This window comes from Meriones unguiculatus, chromosome 16 (assembly GCF_030254825.1).
Source record: "Meriones unguiculatus strain TT.TT164.6M chromosome 16, Bangor_MerUng_6.1, whole genome shotgun sequence".
In the NCBI taxonomy this organism is placed as follows: Eukaryota; Metazoa; Chordata; class Mammalia; order Rodentia; family Muridae; genus Meriones; species Meriones unguiculatus.
In genome coordinates, this window is record NC_083363.1 from 10798273 (window position 1) to 10824157 (window position 25885).

At 50.2% G+C, this 25885-nt stretch overlaps 1 protein-coding gene across 5 annotated transcripts; it reads right to left on the bottom strand.

Annotated features, from left to right (window-relative positions):
• Nucleotides 1-209: 209 nt before the first annotated feature.
• On the bottom strand, nt 210-23899 carry Ggt5 (gamma-glutamyltransferase 5). Of its 5 annotated transcripts, none has more exons than XM_060369356.1 (12): nt 23311-23899; nt 9946-10076; nt 9619-9714; nt 8958-9067; nt 8301-8454; nt 7486-7632; nt 6147-6283; nt 5665-5855; nt 5142-5248; nt 4889-5007; nt 4649-4759; nt 210-1244 (listed from the first exon to the last, which is right to left on the bottom strand). In XM_060369356.1, exons 1-12 carry the CDS (start codon nt 23481-23483, stop codon nt 1098-1100), a joined length of 1623 nt encoding a protein of 540 aa, XP_060225339.1. In that variant the 5' UTR covers nt 23484-23899; the 3' UTR covers nt 210-1097. The 5 variants fall into 5 exon arrangements, with proteins under 5 accessions (XP_060225339.1, XP_060225338.1, XP_021509449.1 ...); XM_060369355.1 differs by having other exon boundaries at nt 4889-4953; nt 8301-8458; nt 8958-9150; XM_021653774.2 differs by having other exon boundaries at nt 8301-8458; nt 8958-9150; nt 23311-23898.
• Between the last annotated feature and the right edge of the window lie 1986 nt (nt 23900-25885).

Genomic DNA, 25885 nt, shown 5'->3' on the forward strand with positions numbered 1-25885 from the left:
CAGCCGACGCAGATACAATTCCATTTTCTATAAAGGACATGAGCATCCACAGAAGACAGAAGTCTTCTTTGGGGAGATCCTGGAACCAATCTTCTGCAGATAGTGAGGGGGTGACCCTAACATCTTTTCAGAGACCCAGCGGGTTACCTAGCTCCTTCCACCATGGAACGGACTGTCTGAAAGGAAACGAACCCTCATCAAACAGGGACTCCGCTGGCACATTTACCTTTATTTTCAGAGTTAGAAGTCATCAATTTTATTTTTTCATTTTTGAAGTTGGATTTAGTCATCTAATTTTATGTGCAAGTCTTTTGCCTGCATGTAGGTATGTGTACTACTTGTATCCTTGGTGCCTCTGGAGGTGAGAGAGGGCCATCAGGTACCCGGAAACTGGCGCTATAGATGGTTACTAACAATCATGTGGTTGCTGGGAATCAAAACCTAGGTCCTAGCAAAAAGAGATCTTATTTATTGAACTAGAGTGACGAACCAGAGTGATGAATAAGCCATGCAGCTTGTTCTTGCATCCTGCATTTAGTGAAGCGATGCCTTCAGACATTTGGGGTGGCGTATAAGTACCTGATGCTCCCAGAAGTCAGCGTGGTACAAGGTGCTCAGGTCCCGAGAGGGAGCTGTCCGTGATGGGCACTGATGGGCACCTTACTGGGTGGCCCGCAACGCCAACTATGGCAGTTTCCCACCCACCTGGTGCAGCAGTTCTCAGCCAGGGATGAGAAGGCCTGAAGGAGTCTGGGCACTATCTGACGGTTCCTTACTTGCTTGGAACCACTAAATCAATCCACGCCGTGATCCTCTTTAATCTTGGATGGGTGGGTACACCATTTAGAGAGTGAACATGAGGCCAGGGGAAGGCTAGAAGAGCCAGGGCGGGACCGTAGGACCGAAGGTGTTGGGCTGGGTTCTGGGACAAATCACCCTTCCGTCTTCAGTCATTCATCTGCCAAGCTGATCCCCGCCCTTTTCAGTTCCGGGTGATCTCACGGCAAAAGGGATCTAGGTCCTGAGCTACCCAGACCTACAGCATGTGGGACACGGGACGCACAGTGGGCCAGACCCCAGCTCTGGGCAAAGCTGTCTTAGTATCCCGATGCCCTTCCAGCCTTCCTCAGATCAGATGCTGCATAGACACAGGGCCCTTCCTGAAGCACAGCCTGGACCGCATTCAGGAAAAACAACCGCTTGCTCTCGTTCTGGCCCCGGGCCTGCAGCCCCTTCTGCACCTCCTGAAGAAGAGAGAAGGAACAGCCATGGAGAGGGAGACAGGGGTCGGAGGACCCTGGCTAGGGGTAGACTGTGGACAGGCGCTGGTCTCAGAGCATAGAATTTATGACCTGAAAATATCAGAGGGCACAGACTACGGGGACTATGCAACTCAGAACAAAACTCCCTCAAGCACCAAGTCCATTCTGTTCTTGGGTCCAATTCACTAGGGCCCCAGGGGACAAATCCGAGGTGATCTAGGGGCTGCCGCTGAGAAGCTTTAGAAGACTGGGGCTAAGAGGCACAATTTTGGGTCTCTTGAAAGCAGCCCTAGCTAGGAATCCAGGGATGCCTTGGGACACTGAGGAGGACAAACCTCTAGAAGCCAGACATCCAGACCCATCAACTCGAGTACTGCCAAAACACACAAGACAACAGCAACACAGAGACAAAACTCAAGACCTAAGACACCCAGACACGCAGCAGTCAAATTCCCGGTGGCCTCTGACTTTAGGGCTTATAAGGGGGTGTCTAGGAGGACCCAGAGCTCCAGAATATCCACGAGCTGTTCTCACACGTCAGCACACGCACCAAAACCGGAACAACACAGAAAGAGTAACGTGGTCTTCGCTCAAGAATGACTTGTAAATTCATGAAGCATTCCATATGCATGCCTGTACATGTCTGAGCGTATTTATGAGCGTGTGTATATATGAATGTATACATAAAGGAATGCTTATATATCAATCCAGGTATGGTGGTACATGCCTGCAATTCAGCACTCAGTCGGGCAGAGGCTTGTAAATTTGACTGAGGCTAGTCTGAACCAAACACTGTCTCAAAAGTAAATGAACTTGTGCGTATCCAAGAAAACTAGAACCCTGAGGGAATTGGCGGGAGACCCTCAGGGCACGGGGCCCTATTGGCTCAGGTATGACACTAACACCTGTGAACCCCGAGGTAGAAACCAAAGTTCTGGTCTCTCTCTCTGCTTCCTTCCTTCCTTTTTTTTTTTTTTTCCTGCTTTTTTGAGACAGGGTCTCTCTGTGTAAAAAGCCCCCTAGCTGTCCTGGACTCCTCGCTTTGTAGACCAGACTGGCCTCAAACTCAGAGAGCCACCTGCCTCTGCCTCCAGAGTGCCCGGATCAAAGGCGTGCGCCACCTCACTGGGCAAACTATGCTTTCTAAAACGTTAAGCACTTTATGTTCCTGGGCTATGAACCCCCTCAACCCGCCTTTTATCGTGTCAAAGGGAGGCAAAAAAAAAAAAAAAAAAAAAAAATCTTAAGAACTGCGTTTCTTCAGCCATACACTGTTTCAAATTAATGGGCCGAGAATATTGCCCACTATGCCCTACATTTCACAGACATCCAGGTACGTCCATAATCTCTGCAGTCTTTGTAATCAGTCGCCTCCTAGCCGACTCCTCCAGGTGATATTATGGGACTGGAGACCCCGGCAAGGTGAGATTTGGAGACATGCCCTTAGGGCTTTGAGGTTTTTCTTTTTTCTTTTATTTACTGTACGAACTGCCCAGTGTCTTTAGCAGAAAAGGCTGAGGCGTTCAGGGCCGAAGCCAAAACTAACCTTTCAATCCTCAGAGGATTGAATTTAGTCTCAGAATTTAGTGGCCAGACTCCAAGACCTCCCTTGCCTTGGTGGTAGCTTTTGTTTATGAAGGTCCTTGGAGATTTAAGGTCTCCACACCAGAGTTTATGATGTTCTCCTCGGGAAAGTCCTGGGTCTGTATAACTGACATTCTGACACCCCAAGGGAGCTGAGGATCTTGGCCTTATGGGGCACTGGGTTTCATTAACCTCATTTCCCAGACTGTGTGTCATCTTCTAAATTCTCAGAGTCCAAGATTCTCAGAGTGCTGAGGCTTGAGAACCGATAATTGCTGAGAAAGGATCTTCGGTTAAGAGTCAAGAGCCAAGCCTCAGGGAGTAAGGGCTTAAAAGAACACGCCTTGGATCTTGCATCCTCTAAACATCAGTTCCTTGGGCCCAGTGTTCTGACAGAGCATCTCGGGTCCCCAGAAGAACTCTGCACCGACGCCAAAATGCCAAGAATCTGAGTCCAAGGGGCTGAGCACGGACCCTCAGACAGGAACAACAAGGTTCTCAACACTACGTATGTTGTTCAAATCCATCATGACCGGAAAATATCATAGGTCAAACTGCATTTGTATGTCTAATGTATCTAAGCTGAAGAGATGACTCAGCACTCAAAAGCACTTGTTGCCTTGGCAGAGGACCCAGGTTCGGTCCTCAGCACCCACACGGTGGCTCACAACGGGGGTCCCATGTCCTCTTCTGACATCCACGAGCACCAGTCATACATGGGACACACATACAGACATGCAGGCAGTATACTCATACACAAAACAAATAAATCTTTTTTAAAAAATTTTAAGCCTAACCTCATAGCTTGACCCAAATGTGCAGAACACTAACCTCAGCCTACGCTAAATGTGGTCTAAGACGAAGATCATTTTATCGTAAAGTGTTGAGCACCTCACCTGTAATTTTTTTCTGAGGACTGTCCTGAAGTTATAACATAGAATAGTTACAGGAGCAACCACCATTAATGTATAATGAGCATTAAAGGGTTTCCACTAGGTGCATGTAATTTTCTTTTCTTTTTCTTTTTTCCTTTTTTTTTTTAGCACTGGGAACTTACATATACTCTTTCACCAATCTACATCCCCAGCCCTGCATATATGGCTTTTATAACACTGGAAAGTTAAAAAATTCATGAGCCAAACTATTTTGGAGGTGAGGGCTGTCTGTAGGCGCCCTTTTTGCTAAAGGTCTCTTACTCTAAGGGATTTTGGAATTCTAAGGGACCTTCCCTGAAGGAGGCCTTGGGAACCCAAACATAGAACTTTGAGAGCCTTAAACCACAGATGTTTGGAATGGCCACAAACCCAAGGCTTGACATTTATCTAGTTCTGTGTGTGTTTGTGCGCATGCACGAGTGCGTGTGTGTGTGTGTGTGTGTGTGTGTGTGTGTGTGTGTGTGTGTGTGCATGCACTCCTGAGTGTATACCACACTCATGTAGGAGCCTGTGGAGATCAGAAGATGTTGGTCTCTTGTGAGTGGTTGTGAACTGATCCACTGGGCCCTCTCTCTCTCCAGCCCCAAAGCTGGCTCAGCTTTACATGGGCTCCACCACAGTGCATCCGGTTAGCTTCAGAAACCTCCCAGGAAGCTACGGGTCTGTCTGGAGAGGAAGGTGGTCAGTAGCTAGTCAAGAGACTTCAGCCCCTGGTCCTGCTCCGACCCCCGGGGGCTTTAGTGGGAGAATCACATGTTTAGAACAAACAATAACAAAATGCCACAGGAAAAGCAAGCTCTTTCAAGAATAAACTCTCAGTCATGAGCTTCAAACCACATGAGGGAACAAACCACCAGCCTCACTCACCTGGTTGAACTTGGGTTCATACTCCACACGGCCCTTGCTGTTGACATGCAGGATGGGGGCTGCAATGGCTTCTGTCAGGTCAAAGCCAAGCCACAGCTTGTTCATGATGGTCTGGAAGAAAAGGATGTGGGGAAGGAGGAGGCATTCACGGGGAGGTGGCCATCCCACTACAACACCCCCACCCCCACCCCAGGGAGTTTCCAGAGAGGGAACACTCTAGCCCGGAACTGTCAGACTCACCTGGGCCACAGCAGAGGTAATGAGCTCTCCACCAGCCCCACCGATCACCAGCTTTGATCCCTCCGCTTTGTTGATCAAGATGGAAGGCACCATGGAAGATGGCGGTCGCTCACCTGGAACTGGGGCCAGCCAGCAGCACACCCACCCAGCAAATAGTGCCCAGTGATGGGGGTGACCCAGCCAGGGGCTGGCTGCCCACCCACCCTCCTTCCTCTTGAAGGAGTGCCTGCGGGGCAGGAGGCCTTGCCCTCACCAGGTGGAGGAGTGGCCGTGGAACCGGGCTCATGTCTCCAGCATAAGTCCAGGAGCTCGTTGTTGAGGAGAATCCCTGTCCGTGGTGAGTACACCATCGCTCCAAAGCTTCAGAGGGGAAAGGTGGAGCCTGAGCTTGGGGCCCTGGCTCCCAACCTCAGGGGGCAGCAAACTCCCAGCACGCTTTACACCAGAGCCTGGCATCACCCACAGCCCCCAAAGATCCCCTTTGGCCCCCATCAGGACACCCCATCAGGTCCATGCCAGACAGGACCTAGCTCAGGGCCACCTAGCAATAGCTTTTCTCAGGGAGTGATGTCCCTGGTGCCAGACAAATAGCGGGGGAAGCAAAAGCGAGAGGCCGCCTGCCTAGAGACCAGCAAAGACAGGTCAGTGGGAGTAGACCAAAGGAGACCTCGGCATCAGGAGCAGAAGAGCGGGGTCCCGCCCACAGGCCCGCCCCACCACCCACCCACCCCCACTGCCGTCTGCCCCTGCCCCCCCTCCAGTTCCCACGCACGCACGGAGTGTTGATGGTGCTGGTGGCTGCCACAGCACTGCCGTCTTCTCCCAGCACTGACACGTGAGAGGTGCCCATCCTGTTGGCCCTGACCCCGGACAGGTTGTAGTGGCTGGGCTGGTGGTCACCGCGGCCATCAATCTGCTGACGGATGTGATGGGCTAGAGCCTCCCCGAGAAGGTCCTGGGAGTTGTTCTGGGTTGAGCAGTCAGAGAGCAAGGTAGTGAGGACCCACGGGTCGGGGCGTGGTCCTCAGAGCAGAGGCAGGATGAGCTCATCTCCCATGCGAGATAAACCTGGACACTCCCTGCTGTATCTACCACTCTCGAGTCTCTTCCAGCCCTTGGGACCACTGCCAGGATATCCTTGTCTGGAGCTCCAAGGAAATTCCTCCACCTTCTCTGCACCAGCCCTGACCCTCCTCCCTTCATGCTACATACATGCGGAGGAAGGAGGGAGGGCACCATCAGTCCCAGGGAGCCTTACTTGTATCCCTGGGTGGCTGTGAGGGTCCCAAAGCCTCCACCTCTGCCCTACTGCGAACTTGAGTGTCTCGACAAGGTGATGGTATATGGTCACTTTCTCTTCAGGCCGGGCCACCATCTCTGCAGTGAAGTTGAACCCTGGGGAGGTAGTGGGGTACAAGGGGGTTACTTTGTATAGTGGGGTAGATATTGGACCCACACCCCTAGAAAAGATTGATTCATTTTTTTATCCTCAGAATCCATAAAAATTGATTTATATTGCACAAGAATTCATATTACATTTTATAGCAAAATACATAAAGGATTTTAAGAGGAGGCATTTATCCTGCATTGTGTAGATTGTGTAGCTTAGCCCTAAATATGATCACATGCATCTTTTCCCCCTGGAGACAGGGTTTCTCTGCGTAGCCCTGACTATCTCAGCTCATTCTGTTGACCAGTCTAGCCTGAAACTCAGAGATCTAAACTCACCATTCCGACTACCTCTGCCTCCTGAGTACCCAGATCAAAGGCTTGTACCACCACGCCAGGTCACATGAGTATCTATGAGTCAGACACCCAAAGAAGAGATGCCCTCTCTTGTCTGTGGTCTTGACTCTCCGCAAATTCCCTGCAGTTACCTACAGTCAACTGCGGTCTGAAAACATTAAGTGGAACGTTCCAGAATAAACAGTCTGTAAGCTTTAAGTGTCGTTCTGAATGGAAAGTTCTAAAATAAACAATCCGTGATTTTTAAGGGTCGTTCTGAGTAGCGTGATGAAATCTTGTGCCGCCGTGCGCCATCACACCAAGGATGTAAATCCTTCCAGCATTCAAACTGTATATGCCGCCTGCTCGCTAATCACTTATTAACAATACCACCCCCCCAGCACTGAGACTGGTACCCACAACATCATTCTCAGACCAACTCTGAAACACGCAGTCCTGACCACTCTCCTAGACAGTCCGTTAGCCTAGTGTGTAAAAAAAAAAAGACAGCGGCCATATGCTATGATTAGGCTATGTCTTGAGTGTGCCCAAGGGTTTATTGTGATTGGAGCCTTGATCCTCCTAGTATCAGCATTGGGAGGTAAGGCTTAATAGGAAGTCTATAGGTCGCTGAACGTTTGCGGTTGGAATGGGCGTCACATGTGACTCTGGTTGTTCTTACAGGCAGTTAAGTGCCCAGACTGCTGAGCTGCATTCCCAGAGCTAAACAATTCTTGATAAGTAGCCGTGCCCCGTCTAATGTTACAGTGACAGAAAGCTCATTGTTCCCCAAAGTCAGGGACGAGCTGAGAGCTCATGCTCCCCCGCAGGGCTGAGCTGGAGGGGAGAGAGGAGGCCTGAGATGGTCTTGCCTTTCAGCACGTTGAGAATGAAGCTGAGAACAGCACCCCCTGCAGGCGGCGGTGGGGAGTACAGGGTGTAGTTTCCCAGGGGCAGCTCCAGAGGCTCCACCACTTCCGGCTGGAAGGCAGCCAAGTCCTGAACCGTCAGCTGGCTTCCTGGAGGGAGACATCCAGAGCTCCAGGCTCCGATGGGGATTGCCGAAAGAAAGGCTCGCTCCTCATCTCAGGATATGCAAGGCCAGCTAGTGCTAGGATACTCATGCCTGCTAGTGCTGTAGCCCCCAAGGCTGATGGTGAGTATACGTGCAGTGAGGGGTGATGGTGAGTGTGGACATAGAGTGGGTGATGGACAGTGATGGGCAGTGTGGGTGGACAGAGAGTTGAGGAAAGCAAGTGGGAACTAGGAGGAGAAAGGTGGTCAGCTCAGCCACCCAGGTGTGCCATTGACTCTTTTTTTTCTTCCTTTTCTTTCAAGACAGGGTTTCTGTGTGTAGCCTTGGCTGTCCTGGACTCGCCTTGTAGACCAGGCTGGCCAAGAACTCACAGAGATCCTCCTGCTTCTGCTTCCCAGGGCGCCGGGATGAAAGGCGTATGCCACTGCGCCTGGCTGCAGGCAGAAGCTCCGTCACTCCGAGTTCTCCACCACTGAGACCCCTAAGGCTAGCAATGGCTGGGCCGGACTAGATGAGCAACTGTCCTCCCCTGAATCCCTGGACCCTGGCAGTCCTGAAGGGCCTGGGAAAGTTGTGGCTTTAACCCCTGAAGCCCAGAACTTGGCTCTTTCTCTAGCTGTGCTGGGTGTTGGGAGTATCGGTTTAGCTAACCTTCCTTGGCAATGTCCTCCACCAGCATGCGGCCTAGCCTCCCCGTGTACAGGGCCTCCGGACCCTCCGTGGCCACGGTCTCCAGGGTGTTGGCCAGCGCAGGCCACGGGAATGGATCCTGAGATCTCAGGGTTTCTGTCCCATTGAAGAAGAGCTGTCTAGGGCAGGTAGGAGGCAACCTCAGACTCCAGATGCCAGATCCCCGAGGCAGTCACATTTCCTGCTGAAGTCTAGAAAAATCTTCAGGATCTGCTTGGGGGAACAGCCGTGGTCCCAGCACTGAGGTGCTGGGAAACTGGTTCTCTAGAAGGAAGTGGGACTGGGGCCACCATCCTCACTCCTGGCCCCGGAACCTTTCTGGTGTGTTCGTGTCTCCCAGGGTCACTTCATCCCCTACCTGGACTATGCAGCACTGAGCTAGCAGAGCAAGAAAGGGGTCAGCCAAAGACCATCTACCACCCCCAAAGAGAAGCAGAAGGAAGCCAGAGCTGGAGACGTAAGCTGTCCTCAGCCTCAGTTAGTTTTTGACCGGAATCGGGTAAGCATGGACTAGCCTGGCTGTAAAGGCTTTGGTGCGGGCCACTGGATTGGGGCGCAGCCAGGCTGTGGCTGAGCTCGGGTGGGATACGGATTTGAGGGGCACCCTGCGGTGCTCACCTCAGTGTTGATGAGTACAGGAAGGGCCTCAGGAAGCTGTTGAGGAACTGGCTTAAGACAGAGGGCACGCGGAAACCATCTCGGAGCAGCGCGATGGTGGGCTGGAAAAGCTGAGCCCAGGGCAGGCGGCCATGTCGGCGGTGGGCCTCGGCATAGCCACGGAGCTCCCCAGGAACTCCAATCCACTGGGCCCCTGCGTGATTTGCACCTTTCCTCAGCCCAGCACAACCCCTCTCACCCCAACTTCTGGAAGAACATGCTTGACTATATTGCTCCCTGCACAGACCTCCTGTGGCTCCCTACAGCCTTCCGAAGTCCACGCAGAAAGACCACCAGCAGCCACTGGATCATTGCAATAAACAGAACCAGCTCTAGGCTACCCCACCCCCACCCCCAGAGCCTGCTCTGCCCTCAAACAAACTGGCCCCAGGATCCCTGTCCCACCAACACATACCCATCGAGCTCCCCAAGACTGGTCTTCTGCTTGGGACACACCCCCAACTCAGAGGTTCCCCCCTCCCAAAAGAAGCTTTCCAATCCCCCCCAGGGGGTCAGGGGTCCACAGTTTCTCCATGCCCAGGGTGTCACAGCTTGTTCATGTCTGACCCTTTTGGGGGCGGGTCCTAGACAGGGCCATAAAGAACCCTTCCCAAGATCTTACCTTTGCCCAGTGGCAGGGCGTCTTTGCACTGGTCCAGCAGGCCCTGGACATGGCTGGCTGGCACAGTCTCCCGAGCATTGATGACCTCCACCTTCCCTGGAATTGAGACAGGGTGAGAGATGGCCCCAACCTGCTCAAGGTCTTGGTTTCCATCTCCGTGCTAACCCTTGGAACACTACCCACCGGCAGGGCTTTGCACAGTAAGAGGCAAAGGCAGCACAAACCATCCCAGGGGTGCCCAGGAGGAAGCATGCAAGAAGGTCAGAGGAGAGAGTGCCCCGTGACTGAGACGCTCATCTCCCCAGGGGACATCACACGAGGGCACACCTGTTGATGCATTGTAGATGGTGAAGATGACCCCTCCACCCAGGCCCATGCTCTGGGGGTTGGCAACGCCAGTACAGATCAGGGCAGCGATGGTGGCGTCCACGGGTGAGCCCTGTTGCTGGAGAATGGCTCTAGGGGACACGACACGGAATCAGAGCTCTGGTTTCTGGACCCCGGCTCTTCCTGGGCTCGCTTGACTGGGAAACAGTGACAGATTGCTGGTCTGTTTGCTGGCACCAACCCCCAAGGTTGGGGAGGAAGCGCACTGAGCTGTCCCCTCAATCCAGCTACTCCCCGATCTTTCATCACACCCAGTAGACTGCAAAGAACGGGGGCATTTACACATTCCTGTGGCACAAATGTGGTGGTTCTCCATTTGCAAAAGATTCTGCTGCCACCATCCCCTGGAAACGCTTGCTCATTGCAACAGGAAGGACCTGGCCCCCTGCAACTCTAGGTGTTCTTTCTGAGACTCCACTGTCTAAGCTGCCCTTTGGCAGGTGACCCCAGGATCCTGCCACTAGGGTCCAGTACTTGGACTGATGAGCCACTCCATCTTTTTCTTTGTCTTCAAGCCTATAACGATACTCTTGGGCTTCAGATGCCCAAGGGGCGTCCGAGGGGCAGGTCCTTCAACTTCAGAGTGTTAGTGAGACTGGCCTGTGTCTCAGTGGATACCATGCCAGGAAGTTCAACCTGCACAGCTCTCCCAAGGACCGCCCCTTCCTTCACAGCCAGAGGCCCTCCCAGCCCTCCAGGATTACCACTTAACCCCCAGGTACCACGGGGAACTCAAGGCCCACAAGAGCCAACCTAGGGCTCCTCCCGCAACTCCAAGGGACCTCTGACCCCACATCCTCCTTTGACTCAGTTACCTGTGACCCAGCCAGTCCACCCTGGACTCTGCCTCACTGTGGCTCCTCAGCTTAAATGTTAGTATTCATGGGAACCCCGTTATCACACATGTACTCTTGAAGTGGAAGGGAGCCAGAAGCATCAACAAAACAAGACTAAGATAGTCATGCATAAGTACAATTTTTTAAAGATTGGTGTGTGTGTGAGTGTTCTGTGTAAAGGCCAGAAGAGGGTGTTGGCTACCCTGAAGCTGGAGTTACAAGTTAATGTGAGCCCGGTATGGGTGCTGGAAACAGAACTTGGGTCCTCTGCAAGTGCTGTTACCCACTGACCCATCTCTCCAGCCCCATAGGCACAAATTCTTAACAACAGAACATCATCGGCAAAGTCGGGTGAAATCGGTTGAAGAAATGGCATATTCCCATCAGAGACAAGGTCACGGCTCTGCTTGAGGCCCCTCAGCAACAGCCGGACCAGTCAATTGCTACTTCCCACTGAAACCCCTTTCCACACTCAGCCTCTTTGACTCCCATCATGGGCTTTTCTTTGACCTCCCTGACCTCCCAATGTTGAGTCCTTGGTCCATAGCTAAGCTCACCCTTGAAATGCAAACTCTTTGTACTTTTAACTTCTGAATTTAGTTTCTAGGCAGTCCTCTTCCCTAAAGTTGAGAAACTTTTGTGCAGCCATCTACAGATGGCTTGCCGGGAGCTAAGAAGTACCGCACGCCCACCCTGACTCAAACTGCGTCTTTTCTGTCCCTCCCGCCTCTACCCCCACCACCTGCTATTCTTGTTTTCCTGGGCTTAGAAAATGTCGTAAATATTTGCCATTTAACTCTGTCCCTCACCCTTGGAGTCATCCTGGGTGGCCAGTCTCTTCCACTCCACATGGGAGATACACCACGTCCACCACCCTGGTCCAAGCTACCGGTCCCTGAGGAGTTCCTGGGTTTCTGCAGGGGCCTGTTGTGTCTGGTCGCCTGTGTCTGCCTGGTTTCTACACATTTTGGTAAAGTAACCGGCCGATGGCTACCCAGCATCCCAGTCGTGGATAACTAAACACTTTAGTCCAGATTCCCACAGAGAACTAGGAAAGCCAGACAAATCAGAATCATGTGCTGTGGAGGCCTTGGCGGCAGTAGGGTCCCTGGCCAGGGAGGCAGGCCCGGCATCTACAGCTGCTTTTCCCTGGAGGAGGTTGCCATTTCCACACAGGTAGCAGAGCGGTGGAACAGTGCCGTTGACACCCTCTGGCAGCTAAGGGGAGGGCGATGGGCATGAGCCATGCTCCAGGAGGGGTCCTTTCCTAGGTGTAACATCTGGAGTTAGGCTAGGCCTCTCTGCAGGGGGCCCACCAGCAAACCGTCAAGTTACTGGAGCTATAAAGGAGATCCCAGAATTCTAGAATCCTAAGGCCTTGAGAAAATTCAAAACTTACTTTTATTAACCTATTATCTGAGGTTATTTTGGCATTCATTTGTTTGATTTTTTTTTTTTTAACAGAGTCCTAGACTGTAGCTCAGGCTGGCTCCATACTTATGGTGATCCTCCTGCCTCAGTCTCCAAGTATTAGAATTACAGGAGGAAGCTGCTATGTTTAGTCCAAAAATTATTTTTGACAGCCCTGGGTGGTGGTGGCACACACCTTTAATCCCAGCACTTGGGATGTGAAGGCAGGTGGATCTCTGTGAGTTTGAGGCCAGCCTGGTCTACGTATCCAGGACAGCCAGGGCTACACAGAGAAAACCGGGTCTTGTCACCCTCAAATTTTATTTTTAGCAATTGTTATACATGTTCTCCAATTCTAGGTGGAACACGAACAAGACAGCAAGGAAACCTAACAGAATCTCTCTCTCTCTCTAGCTCAAACTGGCCTCACATTCGTGATTCTCCTGCCTCAGTCCCCTAAATGCCAAGACTTCTCAATATAAGCCAACAGACCAAACTACAAATATCCAAATGACTATATCTCAACATATAGAAGCCAGGATTAAAAATTCCAAGCCTGCGGACGGCTCAGTGGGTGCCATGAGAACCCGGTGACTTGAGAGCATGCGTGCCACATGTGACGGCCCGTACCTCCACGCCCAGCACTCCTACGTCTAGATGCATGGGAAGCTCCAGGAAGCTCACAAGCTAAGCTAGCCTGGAGTATTTGGTGGGGTAGAAACAAGAGACCCTTTCTCAAAAACAAGGTGGAAGATGAGAAGCAACTTTCAAAATTCTCCTCTGACCCCCACATGTTAGAGTGACCCACACTCACATACAAAATAAGTTAATTAATTTCATTTGTTTGCTTTGTTTGAGATGGTGTCTTACTATGCAGCTAGCTCTGGCTAGCCTGAAATTCGCTACGGAGACCAGGCTGACCTCAGACTCACAGAAATTCACCCGCCTCTGCCTCCCAAACACTGGGGTTAAAGATATGCACCTCTATGCCCTTCTTAATTAATTTTTTTAAAAAGAACTTTATCAGTTCTCTGGCAACTGGAAATGAAAAGCTGGAATTAGGGACTCAATGCTAATAGTAGGTTAGACACAAACATGAAAAAAATCAGTGAACTGTAAACTCAGGAGACCAAAGCAGGAAGATCACTTGGGCCCTGGAACTTGAAGCCAGCCTAGCAACATAGTAAGACATCTCCCCCCAAAAATAAACATGGAGGAAACAAAGAAACAAACAAGAGGGCTGGCAAGTTGGCAGGTGGAGGGGCTTATGTGCAGGTCTATCTGAGCTGGATCTCACAGGTGTCAGGAGAGAACTAGCTCCTAAGGGTCATTCTCTGACCTCCCCGGGTTAACTATGGCACATGAACCTGTATACGCCACCCCATACACATATACAACCTATACACATATGTACCCACTTAAACACACAGATACATACATACGTATACACATACATACATATACACTCACACACTTAAACACACACACATTTACTGTGGTGATTTGACTAAGAATGGTTCCCCACAGGCTTATGTATTTGAGTGTTTAGCCACCAGAAAGTGGAAATATTCGGAAGGATTAGGTGTGGCCTTGTTGGAGGAAGTGTGTCACTCAGGCTGGGCTTTGAGGTTTCAAAAGCCCTTGCCAGGCCCAGGTGTTCTCTCTCTCTCTCTCTCTCTCTCTCTCTCTCTCTCTCTCTCTCTCTGTCTCTCTCTGTCTCTCTTCCTACCTACAGATCAGGATGTGGCTCTCAGTTACTGCTCCGGCATCATGCCTACTTTCATGCTCACTGCCATGATGACATTGGACTAACTCTCTGAAACTGTAAGCAAGGCCCCAATTAAATGTTTCTTTTGTAAGAGTTGGCTTGGTCACAGGGTCTCTTCACAGTAATAGAACAGTGACTAGGGCATACCCTTACACACACACACACACCAGGGAAGAGAAAAGTAAATCAATTAGAAAATAAGTAAAGAGACATAAAAGATACAAGAATAAGGTAGAAATCACAGAACACAGGAGCTCTGTAAAGACAGGTGAGAATGGAGAGTAACCAACACTGAAGAGACAGAGCTGAGGCCAGGTGTGGTGATGCAAACTTTAATTCCAGCATTTGGGAAGCAGAGGCAGGCATAGCTCTGAGTTCCATATAAATCTGATCTCTGTGGTAAGGTCAGGACAACCAAGGATACACAGTGAGAGCCCTCTCAAAGAAAGAGAGAGGGGTGAGGGAAAGAAGGAAGAAGGAAGGAAGGAAGGAAGGAAAGAAGGAAGGAAGGAAGGAAAAAAGAAGGAAAGAAGGAAGGAAGAAGCTGGGTGGTAGTAGCATACACCTTTAACTCCAGCATTTAGGAGGCAGAGGCAGAGGCAGGTCAGTCTGGTCTACAGAGAGAGTTTCAGGGCAGTCTGGTCTACACAGAGAGAGTTACACAGAGGAACCTTGTCTCAGGAAACCAACCAACCAAACAAACAAACAAAAACAACCCACTAAACACAGAAGCTGAGTGTAATGACACAAGCTTATAAACCCAGCATCAGTGGGCTGAGGCAGGAGGATCACAAATTAAAGACCAATCTGAGTCACATAGCAAATTAAAGGCTACATAATAAGACCTCATGTCAAAAACAAACAAGCAGAATGCAAAGAGTAAAACAGACACACATTTGCACACACGTATTTAGAATCCCATAAATGATAGTAGTTAGTTATTTTCCAGGTCCTTGCTTTGGGAAAAGAATACTAATGAATGTTCAGCTTTAATTATGATGCCTGCTGTAATCTTTAAAAAACAAAAAAGCCATGTTGTCTTGAATGTCTGTACAGGCCTGTAAATGAAAGCTTTAATCCCCAGTGCTGAACTATTGAGAGATTGTAGAACCTTTAACAGGTGGGTTCTGGTGGGAATATTTAGGTCAAGGGAGAAAATGCCTTTACAGGAGGCTGTGGGACCTTTATCTCACTCTTCTCACACTGTCTTTTCTGCTTCCTGGCCATGAGGTGGGCAGCTACGCTGTCTCTCACCCTCTGCCATAATGCACTGTTTCCTCACAGGCCAGCAGGCCAACCAGTCATGGGCCGAAACTGACCACACTGTGAGCCAGAGTAAACATTTCTTCTTTATAAGAGTATTCTCTCTAACTGTGATAGTATTGGAAAGCTGATTATCACCATAATTGTCTACTCTAACTGGAGGAAGGGGACTCCTGGGTAGTGCACACAGAATAAACAAGTTATAGTGGGGGAAATCAGAGGCACGCATAATGGATTTCCTTTAACGTGGTGACTGAGGGCTGGAGAGATGGCTCAGCCAGTTGAAGTGTTCGCCGGGCGCAGTTCAGGACTTGAGTTTGGATCACCAGCACACACATAAGAAGCTGGAATCCCAATACCAAAGAGACAGAGACTGGTGGCTGCACGGAGCTCTCTGGGCAGCCAGCCTAGCTGACCTGTGAGCTCCGGGTCTGAGGGACTCTGTCTCAAAGCACAGACTACTAAGGAGATACACCATGTCTCCATGTGCAGAATTACTAAGGAAGATACTCCGTGTCAACATCTGGCCTCCATGCATGTGCATATATGCACAGACAAACACACGAACACATACATGTAGCACACACACACTCACAAACACACACACAGGGCAGTGACTTGGCACACAGAGTAAAAAATACGAAGAAGACTTTTGAGTGTACCTTTTACATACCTTTGACTTCTTATTCCAAAATAAAAACAAAAAGGGACAAAAGAAGTAAAACCCTGAAATTGAATGCACATTGAGGGAAATGACGCTAGTAATATATTAAACTAACAACATAACCATATCAGAAAAATAATTGTATATTTAGATTTTTTTCATTGTGTATGATGCTCTGTTACATAAGGGGGTTTTCGTGTTTAGGTATAAGGAATTTGTGAGATATTGGCCAAAACAACACCACCACACCTACGTGGTAGTTGGGATGAGAATGGCCTCCATAGGTTCACACATTTGAATTCCTGATCCCCAATTGGTGGGAATATTTGGGAAGGATTAGGAAGTGTGGCCTTGTTGGAGTAGGTGTGTCACTGGGGGCCAAGCTCTGAACTTCTCCCAAAAATAGTCATTCTCACTTCTCTCTCTCTCTTTCTGCTTATGGATCTAGATGTGAGCTCTCAGCTGCTGCTCCATGGCTGCCTGCTTGCTGCCACGGCCTCTGCCTGATGGTGATGTACCCCGATCCCTCTGGAGCTGTAAGCTCCAAAGAAACCCTTCCTTTTGTAAGTTGCGTTGGCCTTGGTGTCTTATAACAGCAAAGAAAAACAGTTAAGATATCTAGTATGTTTGTTTAACATCAAATTAATTAATTATTAGCATTAATGCTGATGGAGCAATTTTGAAACTTAGGAAAGCAAATACTGAGATTGTTGTAGATTTCTATAACCATGGCGATGAGTGTATGTGTGTGTGTGAGAGAGAGAGAGACAGACAGACAGAGGACAAGGGTAGGAAGAACTAGAATTACCAGGAAGAGCGAGATATGTCCCAGACAAGCCTTTTCTAGTCTCTGAGTAGAAGAACCAGTCAACAAGAAGCACAGCAGCGCCCAGCTCTTACTTTCCAGGGCACCATCCTCCAGCCAGGCATGGCGGCTCATGTTGCCATCCCAGCACTCAGGAGGCAGAGCCTGGTGGATAATGGCACATCCGAGTCTGTCTGGTCTACATAGTGAGTCCTAAGCCAACCAGGGATACAAAATAACAGAAAACACATATACATACATACATACATGCGTGTATACCATCCTTGGGTAGGCCTTGACTTCAGGTCTGGTTAAAGGAATATGCAAATCGATCCTAAGACATCGGGGCTAGTAGACAGGCATGTTCTCCAAGACTGATGAGTGCGTCAGGGGAGGTCCCCATAGATGAAAGGCTTAATCCCCCAACTTGGGTGACGGTGGAATAGTTAAGATGTGTCTTAATTACTGTTCAGTTGATATGAGGGAACACCATGAGCAAGGCAGCTCTCATTTTTAAAAAAGACATCTAACTGGGGGCTTGCTTAAAGTTTTAGGGGATTAGTCCATGATCATCAAGGCAGAGAGCAGACGGACATAATGCTGGAATTATAGCTGAGAGCTTTACATCCTGATCCACGGGCAGGAGAGAGAGAGAGAGAGGGAGGGAGGGAGGGAGGGAGAGAGAACAGGCCTGGCATGGGCATTTTGAAACCTCAAAGCCCAACCCCATTGACACACCTCTGCCAATAAAGCCACATCTCCTAGTCCTTCCCAAACAGTTCCACCAACTGGTGACTAAGCATTCAAATACATGAGTCTATGGGAGCCATTCTCATTCAAACCACCACAAGATATATAGCCTCATGGGAGGTCTTCTGGAGACTGAAGACATGCCTTGATGCCCCTCACTCTCCATTTTTGTCTCAGCCATGAGGTAGGCAGCTTTGCCATGAGCTTCTCTAAAGCAATGGGACAAACAGATCATGAGCAAAACCTCCTAAACAGTAGGCCAAATTCCTTTTTGTAAGTGATTATCTGAGGTATTTGTTATAATAATGGAAATCTGACTAACACAATATGTGTGAAAAAAAAAACAACCTTAGTTTTGGGCTAGAGAGATGGCTCTGCAGTTAAGAACATTAGTGCAGTTAAGACCAAGATTTGACTCTCAGTACCCATACGGTAGCTCACAGCCATCTGTGGCTTCAGTTTCAGGATATCCAGTGTCTCTGTTTGACCTCTAAAGGCACCAGGCATGCATGTGGTACAATACATACATGCAACAAAATACTCATATGCATAAAAATAAAATAAACTAATCTAAGAACATATATAGTTTCTGACTCCTACTGGTCATAGTAAGATAAATTGAGCACTGAAAAAAGAAAGAAGGGGCTGGAGAGAGGGCTCAGTGGTTACGAGCACTGGCTGCTCTTCTAGAGGACCACGGTTCGGTTACCAGCACACACATGGCGGCTCACAACCATCCATAACTCCAGGGCACCCGGGGCTCTCTTCTGACCTCCTTGGGACTCAGGCACACAGGCATACATACTTACATGCTTGGAAACTTTCATACCCATAAAATATATCTTTAAAGAAAAAGCAAAAAAAAAAAAAATGGGATTACAGCTTAATAAAGCAAAGCGGTCACCCATGAGTCAACAGTAACACTCAAGAATGTTAGGGTCAGGGAGAGGAGATCATGGTTAGCGAGCATTGTTAATGAATAATGGAGAAACAGTGAGTTTGGCAATTCACTTTTGTTTTGTCCTTCCCTTTGGTCACACGGCACTCTGCATCACGTCTGTAGTCTTCCAGCAAGTGCCATCACCAGGTACTGATGCTCAGTCCTGGATCAGTGCCCTGAATCAAGATTGCTTAGCCAGAAACAAACTGTAGCTTGTTATCATTTGTTTCTTAAGCTGTAGCCCCGTAAATTCAACATGATACCTTTTATTTAAAGAAATACACTGTTTTGTTTGTTTGTTTTTAATGCTTAGAACTGCCTTAGGGTCTTGGCACGTGCTAGGCAAATGCTTTAGCACCAAGCTACATAAGCTACTATAAGTCAAAGGAAACGGAAGAAAAGAATCAAGATAGAAGCAGAAAGTAATACAAGGAGACACAAATGCACAGGCAATAAAATCTGCAGCCAAGGGTGTGGCTCAGAAATTTCACGTCTGCCTACCTTGCTCAAGGCCCTGGGTTCAGCTGCCAACACTGTAAAAGGAAATTAGCAAAGCCAAACATTGGTTCTTCGTAAGGGCCCTGGATTCAGTCCGATCAAGGCTGATCAGGAACAAAGACTCATTAAAGGTCCCTGTAAACATTCAAAAGATGCTGACAGGGTCTTGCTATGTAGACCAGGCTGGTTTCAAACTCAGAGTCCTTCCAAGTACTGGGCTTGAAGGTGTCTGGCACCATGTGTAGAAAGAAGATTTTTATTTAATAAACAAAAGTGTGTCGATACATGTGACAATTGTGCATTAAACTGGACATGTTTCTTAAAAAGGATTTATTAACTTTTTGTAATTCACTCAATGAAATAGAAACTTGGGTTGATGAGATGGTTCAGTGGGTAAAAGTGTTTGCTGCCTGATGACTTAAATGCCAGTTCCAGAATCCACAGGACAAAAGAAGAAAACCAATTCCAACAGGAGTTGTCCTCTGACATACATAACACACACACACACACACACACACACACACACACACGCACACACGCACGCACGCACGCACATGCACGCGCATACACACAGAGTAAATAAATAAATACATAGAAAATAATTAAAGCATAGAAACTTGGTAGTTGTTTAAGAAACAGAAACCACAGTTTGAACATTTCACATTCACGTACACAAATCACTCAAGCATGAGGGAATGTTAACTTTCTGTTGCTATAACAAATACTGAAGTAATCGGCTTTTAAAAAAGAAAAGTTTGTTTTGAGTCACAGCCCAGAAGTTGTAGTCCGTGGGCCAGCTGCTTCTGTGACTCTGTGGCTGTGGTGACACGTGGTAGAGGTGTCTGGCAGCACAAAACCTCCCAGACAGTGAAAAAGAAAATGGAGAAGACAGAGGGCCCACAGTCCTCTTCCCAGGCATGCCCCAGGACCCACAAGGTCTCCCACTCTGCCTGCCTCTTATAGCCCCACCACTTCCCAGGAGCACCGAGTAGAGAGCAAACCCTCAACACGAGTAAGATCCAAACTGGTGCAGAAGGCCGAGCCTGCAAATTTATGTGTCAGCATGTAAAGATAAAACAAACCCATTTTAAAACAACCCAAGATAAGCCTCTTCCTTCCAGAGGACAGAGAAACAGAGAATGCCCCTGTGACGGTTAGCATCACCTGGGAGCCATTGAGAGCCACCGGGGGGGGGGGGGGGCATCTTGATTAGGTTAGTTGAGATGAGATGAGTTTCCTAGGAGAGATCCTGGGACCTTATGGAAAGGGGAAAATAAACTGAGCAGAAGCATTTCTTGGTTTCTCTTTCTTTCTTCTCCTTCTTCCTCCTCCTCTTCTTCTTCTTCTTTGATGTGGGGGGTGGTTTTTTGAGACAGGGTTTCTCTGTGTAGCCCTGGCTGTCCTGGAGCTCACTCTCTAGACCAGGCTGGCCTCGACCTCAGAGATCCGCCTGCCTCTGCCTACCGAGCGCTGGTATCAAAGGTGTGTGCCACCATCGCCCGGCTTGTTTCTGTCTCAACTGTGGATGTGATGTGTTCAGCTTCTTCAAGCTCCCATCGCCTTAACTTCTCCACTGTGATGAACGGTATCTTGAATTGTGAATCAGATAAGCCCTTTCTCATTCGGTTTTTGTCATCGGGGTACTTTAAGACAGACATGGGGAAAAGAAAACAGCTTCCCAGTTCTTTACGAGATTGGCGCGAACCTGATACCAAATACAATAAAGTGTGGCTCAGTGGGCACCGTGTGCCTGGCATGCACGGGGCCCTGGATTAGACGCAGGCACTGAAACAAAACTAAATTGATGAGACCATTTTAACAAAGGGGAAATTACAGACCATCAAAATTTACTATTGTCTATAACATAAAAATCATATTGAATCACTATTAAGCAGAGTTCATGCTAGGAATGCAAAGGTGGCTTAAGACTCACTGCATTTTAAAAGGAGAAAAATAATAAGACAGAAAATACATCTAATGTACAACCTAATAAAAAAAATGGAAGAGCCGGGCATGATAGGGCACACCTGTAATCCCAGGACTCAGGAAGGCAAAGGCAAGTGGATCTCTGTGAGTTCGAGGCCAGGCCGATCTACAAACTGAGTCCAGGACAGCCAAGACTGCACAGAGAAATACTGTCTTGACAAGAAACAAAAATAAAATAAAAGTGGCAGAAAGAGGGTAGAGAAGTGCCCCACACTGGCAGGCATGATGGCTCACAACTGTAATCCTGGGGGTGATTAAACCTGGGGGGTCATTCTGCTCAACACAGAAAGATGAGAGCAGAAAGAGAGAGAGAGAGAGATTTTCATAGAACAGAAACTTCAGATCATTCCCAACCACCCAGCATGGTCATACACCTGTTCATATCTTCTCCCACAAAGGCGGGGCTGTCTGTCTGCTGTGACAGAGTACAGTTGTCCCTCGTACATTATTTTACTGTGACAGAAGTGGAACCCAGGACCTCAGGCAGCCTAGGCTGTGCCACTGGGCCTGCTCCCACCCCTCACCTACTTGATGTGTGACAAACAAAACTGTTAGATGTCGCAGGTAAGACAAGGGCTCATGGCTTACCCACATGTATCCCTGACCCTACAACCGCAGGCATAAGCCCAGTGTCAGTCCAGACACTGGACCACAGCAACCCTGCAGAAACCTGCTCCCTAGAACACCAAGGGAGCCCTACCTTCTGCCACTTAGGTAAATAAAGCTGTGGCCATTAATGTGCCTAGGGCTGGCCAGCTTGGGGTCTAAGGACTTTAGTAAGACTGACCCTCCCAGAGTCCTTCCACCCTGGCAGGAGCAAGAGGGAGGAAAAAGGGGGAGGTGCCAGGCCCACAGAGATGTCCTGCTGTGACACTGGCCAGGTTCTTCCCCTGGGCGGACATCCCAAGCTCTTGGCCAGAGGACACCCCAGCGGGGGCACCTTCCTGAGGCCCAGCCTGGCTGTGGTCACTGACTCTCCTTCGCAGTACACAGCTGGGGCTGGAGCCTTCCTCCCACTCCCAGCTTCTTAAAACAAGAACAGGAAGCAGGGAGAGTTGTTGGATGAAATGCTTGGGGTGGAGGCAGCCCACATCCGCTTTTTACCAGGGGAAAGGAAAGCTTGAGAGAGAGAGTTTAGAGTGCAACGGAGTACAGGCTCCAGGCACTAAGCACAGCCTGATTCTCATGGGCCAAATGCTGTTCAGAGATCTTCCTCGGAGATAAGTGGAAGTTCAGGAGGGCTGCTCATCTGGCCGGTTCTCTGTGGAGCCTGAGCAAATGCATATACCCTTCCTCACTCACACCTTTGCATTCTGGGAGGATTAAATGGATGCTGCATCTCATAGCAGAGTTGGTGGTAACTCTTGCGTCCCTTGGGAGCACTATGTGGAGTAGGGAGGACTGCCCCATGGATCCGGATGCAAGCTGCCGGATCCCAGCTACTGGATCTCAACTACTGCCAAGTTGTACGTAGATGTGAATGAGGAGAGAGAATGTCTGGGAACTCAGAGGACCAGGTCAGCAAGGTTGGGGGCGACTATGAGCAAGGGAGGTGGGAGAGAATGGGTAGGCAGGTGGATTAAAGAAGGGAGGAAGGGAGGGAGGGAGGAAGGAAGAAGGGCGAATTCAAGAACAGCAAAAGAAAGCATGCTAGAGTTGTATTTTAGGCGGGAACACCACCCTCCCTGCTGCAGGACTCAGCCCTGGGTGTACAAAGCACTGAACCCCCACAGTGGGCTACCAAGCTGATACTCTGGGAAGGAAGGAGAGGCTCGCCCAGGTTTCTGGGGGCCCAATGGGAGACAGGGGGCCAGGAGTGGCTTCCTGCAACAGCCCAGTCCTGTGGCGGCATGGTGGGTAACGGAGGCTTCCTGTGGGCTGGGTTTCCTAGAAGACAGTCAGGAAACACCCACTGTGGCGCCTGTCACTCTCTTCCTCCCAGCCTGCCATTCATCAGTGACTCCAGTCACCAAAACCAGACCCTGTCAGAGAGAGGGAGGTCCTAATAGATGTGGATCTGGTGCACGTCTCCTAGGAAGCCCCGAGTATGGGTGGTAGGTGGGACAGACCAACACATGGAATCCTGAAGCCCATCGCCTATGTCCCTGAAAAAAAATCCCAGCCTCGATCAGGACAGGTAGGGACAAGGCAGCGTTGTACAGGTGGCCTCCTCGAGCAATAGAGTCACAGTATGTCTGCAACTCGGTCCTGGGTCCCCATCTCCCCTACGGCACACCTACAGTGTTCTACAAAAGGGCCCTAGGCCTGGTGTAGGAAGACAAACACACATGGCCAGACTTGTCCTCTTCACACCCCTACCCCAGTCATACAGTCTCTAGAAGCAGCTGCTGAGGGCCACGGAGCTCACAACCCCCTCTTACTCACCGTCCAATGTCAGAGCAGATCTGTGAGTCGGCGGCCACGGCCGCATGTGCGAAGGCCTCGGGACCACAGGAGGCATGATGATGAGAGAGGCCCACAGCCAGCACAATGGTGGCCAGGCCCAGACCCAGGCCCAGCAGGACCAGGCAGACTGTGGCTCTGTGGCCCCATGCCATGGCACAGGGGTCCGGGAAGAGAGAGGGGAGGTGGGTGGGCACACGGGGCAGTGGACAGACGAAGGGACAGATCGACTGCCAGGGGAATGGAGAAGAAACTACACAGGTGAACTCAGGTGACTGGATGGATGGAAGAGAGGAGTGGGTCCAGAGAGAGAAAGAGACAGTCACACAGGACAGACAGCTGGGTAGAAAGGAAAACAGACAGGCTTACGGACAGGTGGGCAGGCAGGTTACAGAGGAGCAACAGGAAGCCAGCCAGCCAGCCAGCCAGCCGATGGGTTTATGGATAGACAGAGGGACAGACACAGTGGCCAGGCTGCTCCCCTCCTCCACTGCCTGCTACCAAGGCAGATCCGCAGCTCCAGCCACAGGTCTGAACTTCCAGTTTTTAGCTTCCACAGCTTGGCCCTGGAGGCAGGCCAGGCATGTACAGGGAGTTTTTCTCCAAGGGAAGAGCCAGCTCCTGCTGTTAACTCTTTCACTGCCAGTTGATCCCATGCCCAACGGCACCCAGAGGCTCCTCATCCCAGTGCCGTTGGGAATATGAGGCTTGCTGCCCCCCAGGAGGAATGAGGCACAGGACTCACGGAAGCTCTCTCACCACTTTCGGTGACAGAGTAGCTCCCAATAGCTCAGGGTCATGGTGTCTCCCCGCATGGTGGGACTCCATTCCCCAGCCCCACTCGGCCAGTTGGCTCCACTGTAGGCAGCAAGCAAGTCAACCTAGCTACCCACACACAGTACAGCGATGGGACCGAAAGTGGTCCAAAGCAGCCACTCTGGACCATTTTACCACCTCCTGGCACAGCCTTGTCTACACATATGGCCGTGCGGCGAGAAGGGGATGAGGGGACCACATGTCTAGCCCCTGGCATCCGGCATCGCTGCATCGTGCACGCTGGGACATGATGACCCAGAAACACAACCTTAGGCCTCTGGAGGGTGAGGCTGTCCTGCCCGGGTACCCTCACTTCTGCAGCTCGGAGCCCTGACGGCTGCTACTCTGTCTCCTTGGGTCTAGTGGTACCCAAGACTATTTCCATGCTGGGGAGCCTCCTCCTCTTGGGTCTGGCTTGGATCCTCTCCCTGGACTCAGGATGTCCAAGCAGGAGGTAGCCAGAGGGATGAGGACCCACTGATATACTCTTTTGGTCAGACTTAAAGGTCTCACAGGGCAGTAGAGCACAGGGCTGGGCTTCCTCTCAGTTTCAGCATCTTCACAGCAGCCCTCACTCTCTTTCCACTGAGCATGGCCCCCGCTCTCATCTCCATACCCAAATGAGGCCCAGAGAAGGAATGCCTGCACTGGGCCACCCGGCCTGCTAAGTGTCCCATCCAGAGCTCCTGCTGTTTCCACATAAGCCTGTCCCCACATCTGCCTAGAGGGAAAGGGTAATGTCCGTGGGAGCCTCCCCATCCCCACTGTCTCCCACACTGCTCAGTCAGTAACCAAAGCACATTCCTGAGAGGAGGCCAGCCCACCGACTGGACACAGTCCCCAAAGCTCTAAGGACAAAGCAACGGGGGACAAGCAGACTCAAGGGTAGGTCATCTCCCCTCCCGCTCCCACACAGGGACATTCTGGTCAGGCAGAGGCCAGGGTGCAGAGAGCCCTGCAAACTCTCAACACTGGACTTGGCTGGGGAGGCCAGTTCTGGTAATCTTGAAGGCCTTTACCCAGAAAGTAACAGGGAAACGACAGCGGTCACTCAAGTCTCCAAGTCCCTGAAGAAACTCTGGGCTAAACCTCATGGTCTGGGAGAGTGAAGTACGTTGCCAGCACTCCGGGCCCATGGAACTATGGGAATGCCAATTCCCATAGAGCCTCAAACATTGTCACATACCACACCCCAACACATTGGCCTAGGGATAGCCCACACCTGCCTTTTCCCCTACAAATATGGATTGAGGAATGACTGTCACCCCCAACCCCCAAAACAGCTCAGTCTCTGTCTTCACCCAGAGACAGAATCTCAGAGACACAGACATGGAGCATACAGGGAATCCTGCTTTCCCGTGGGCAGGTTGGAAGCACCAGGATTTCTAGCCTCCAGGCCCTTCCACCAGCCACCGGGCCCCTCCCCTCAGGGACCCCAGCTTGTGCTCACTGCTAGGGGCAATATTTAGCTCTCAGGCTGTGACGGCCCAGCGGCCCACATCATGTCTCCAAGCGTCTCCTTACCTCACGGTCACAGCTGTGAGTTCTACAGACCTCGACACAGCAGGAAAGGCTGCTCTTTGGGACTGTGATGACTAGCTTTATAGCAACACCGGCTAGAGTCATCACATGGGGAGCCTCAAATGAGAAAAGGCCTCCTTAAGACCAGGCTATAGGCAAGCCTATAAGGACATTTTCTTAATCACAATGGGAGGGCCTAGCCCATTGTGGGTGGGGCCGT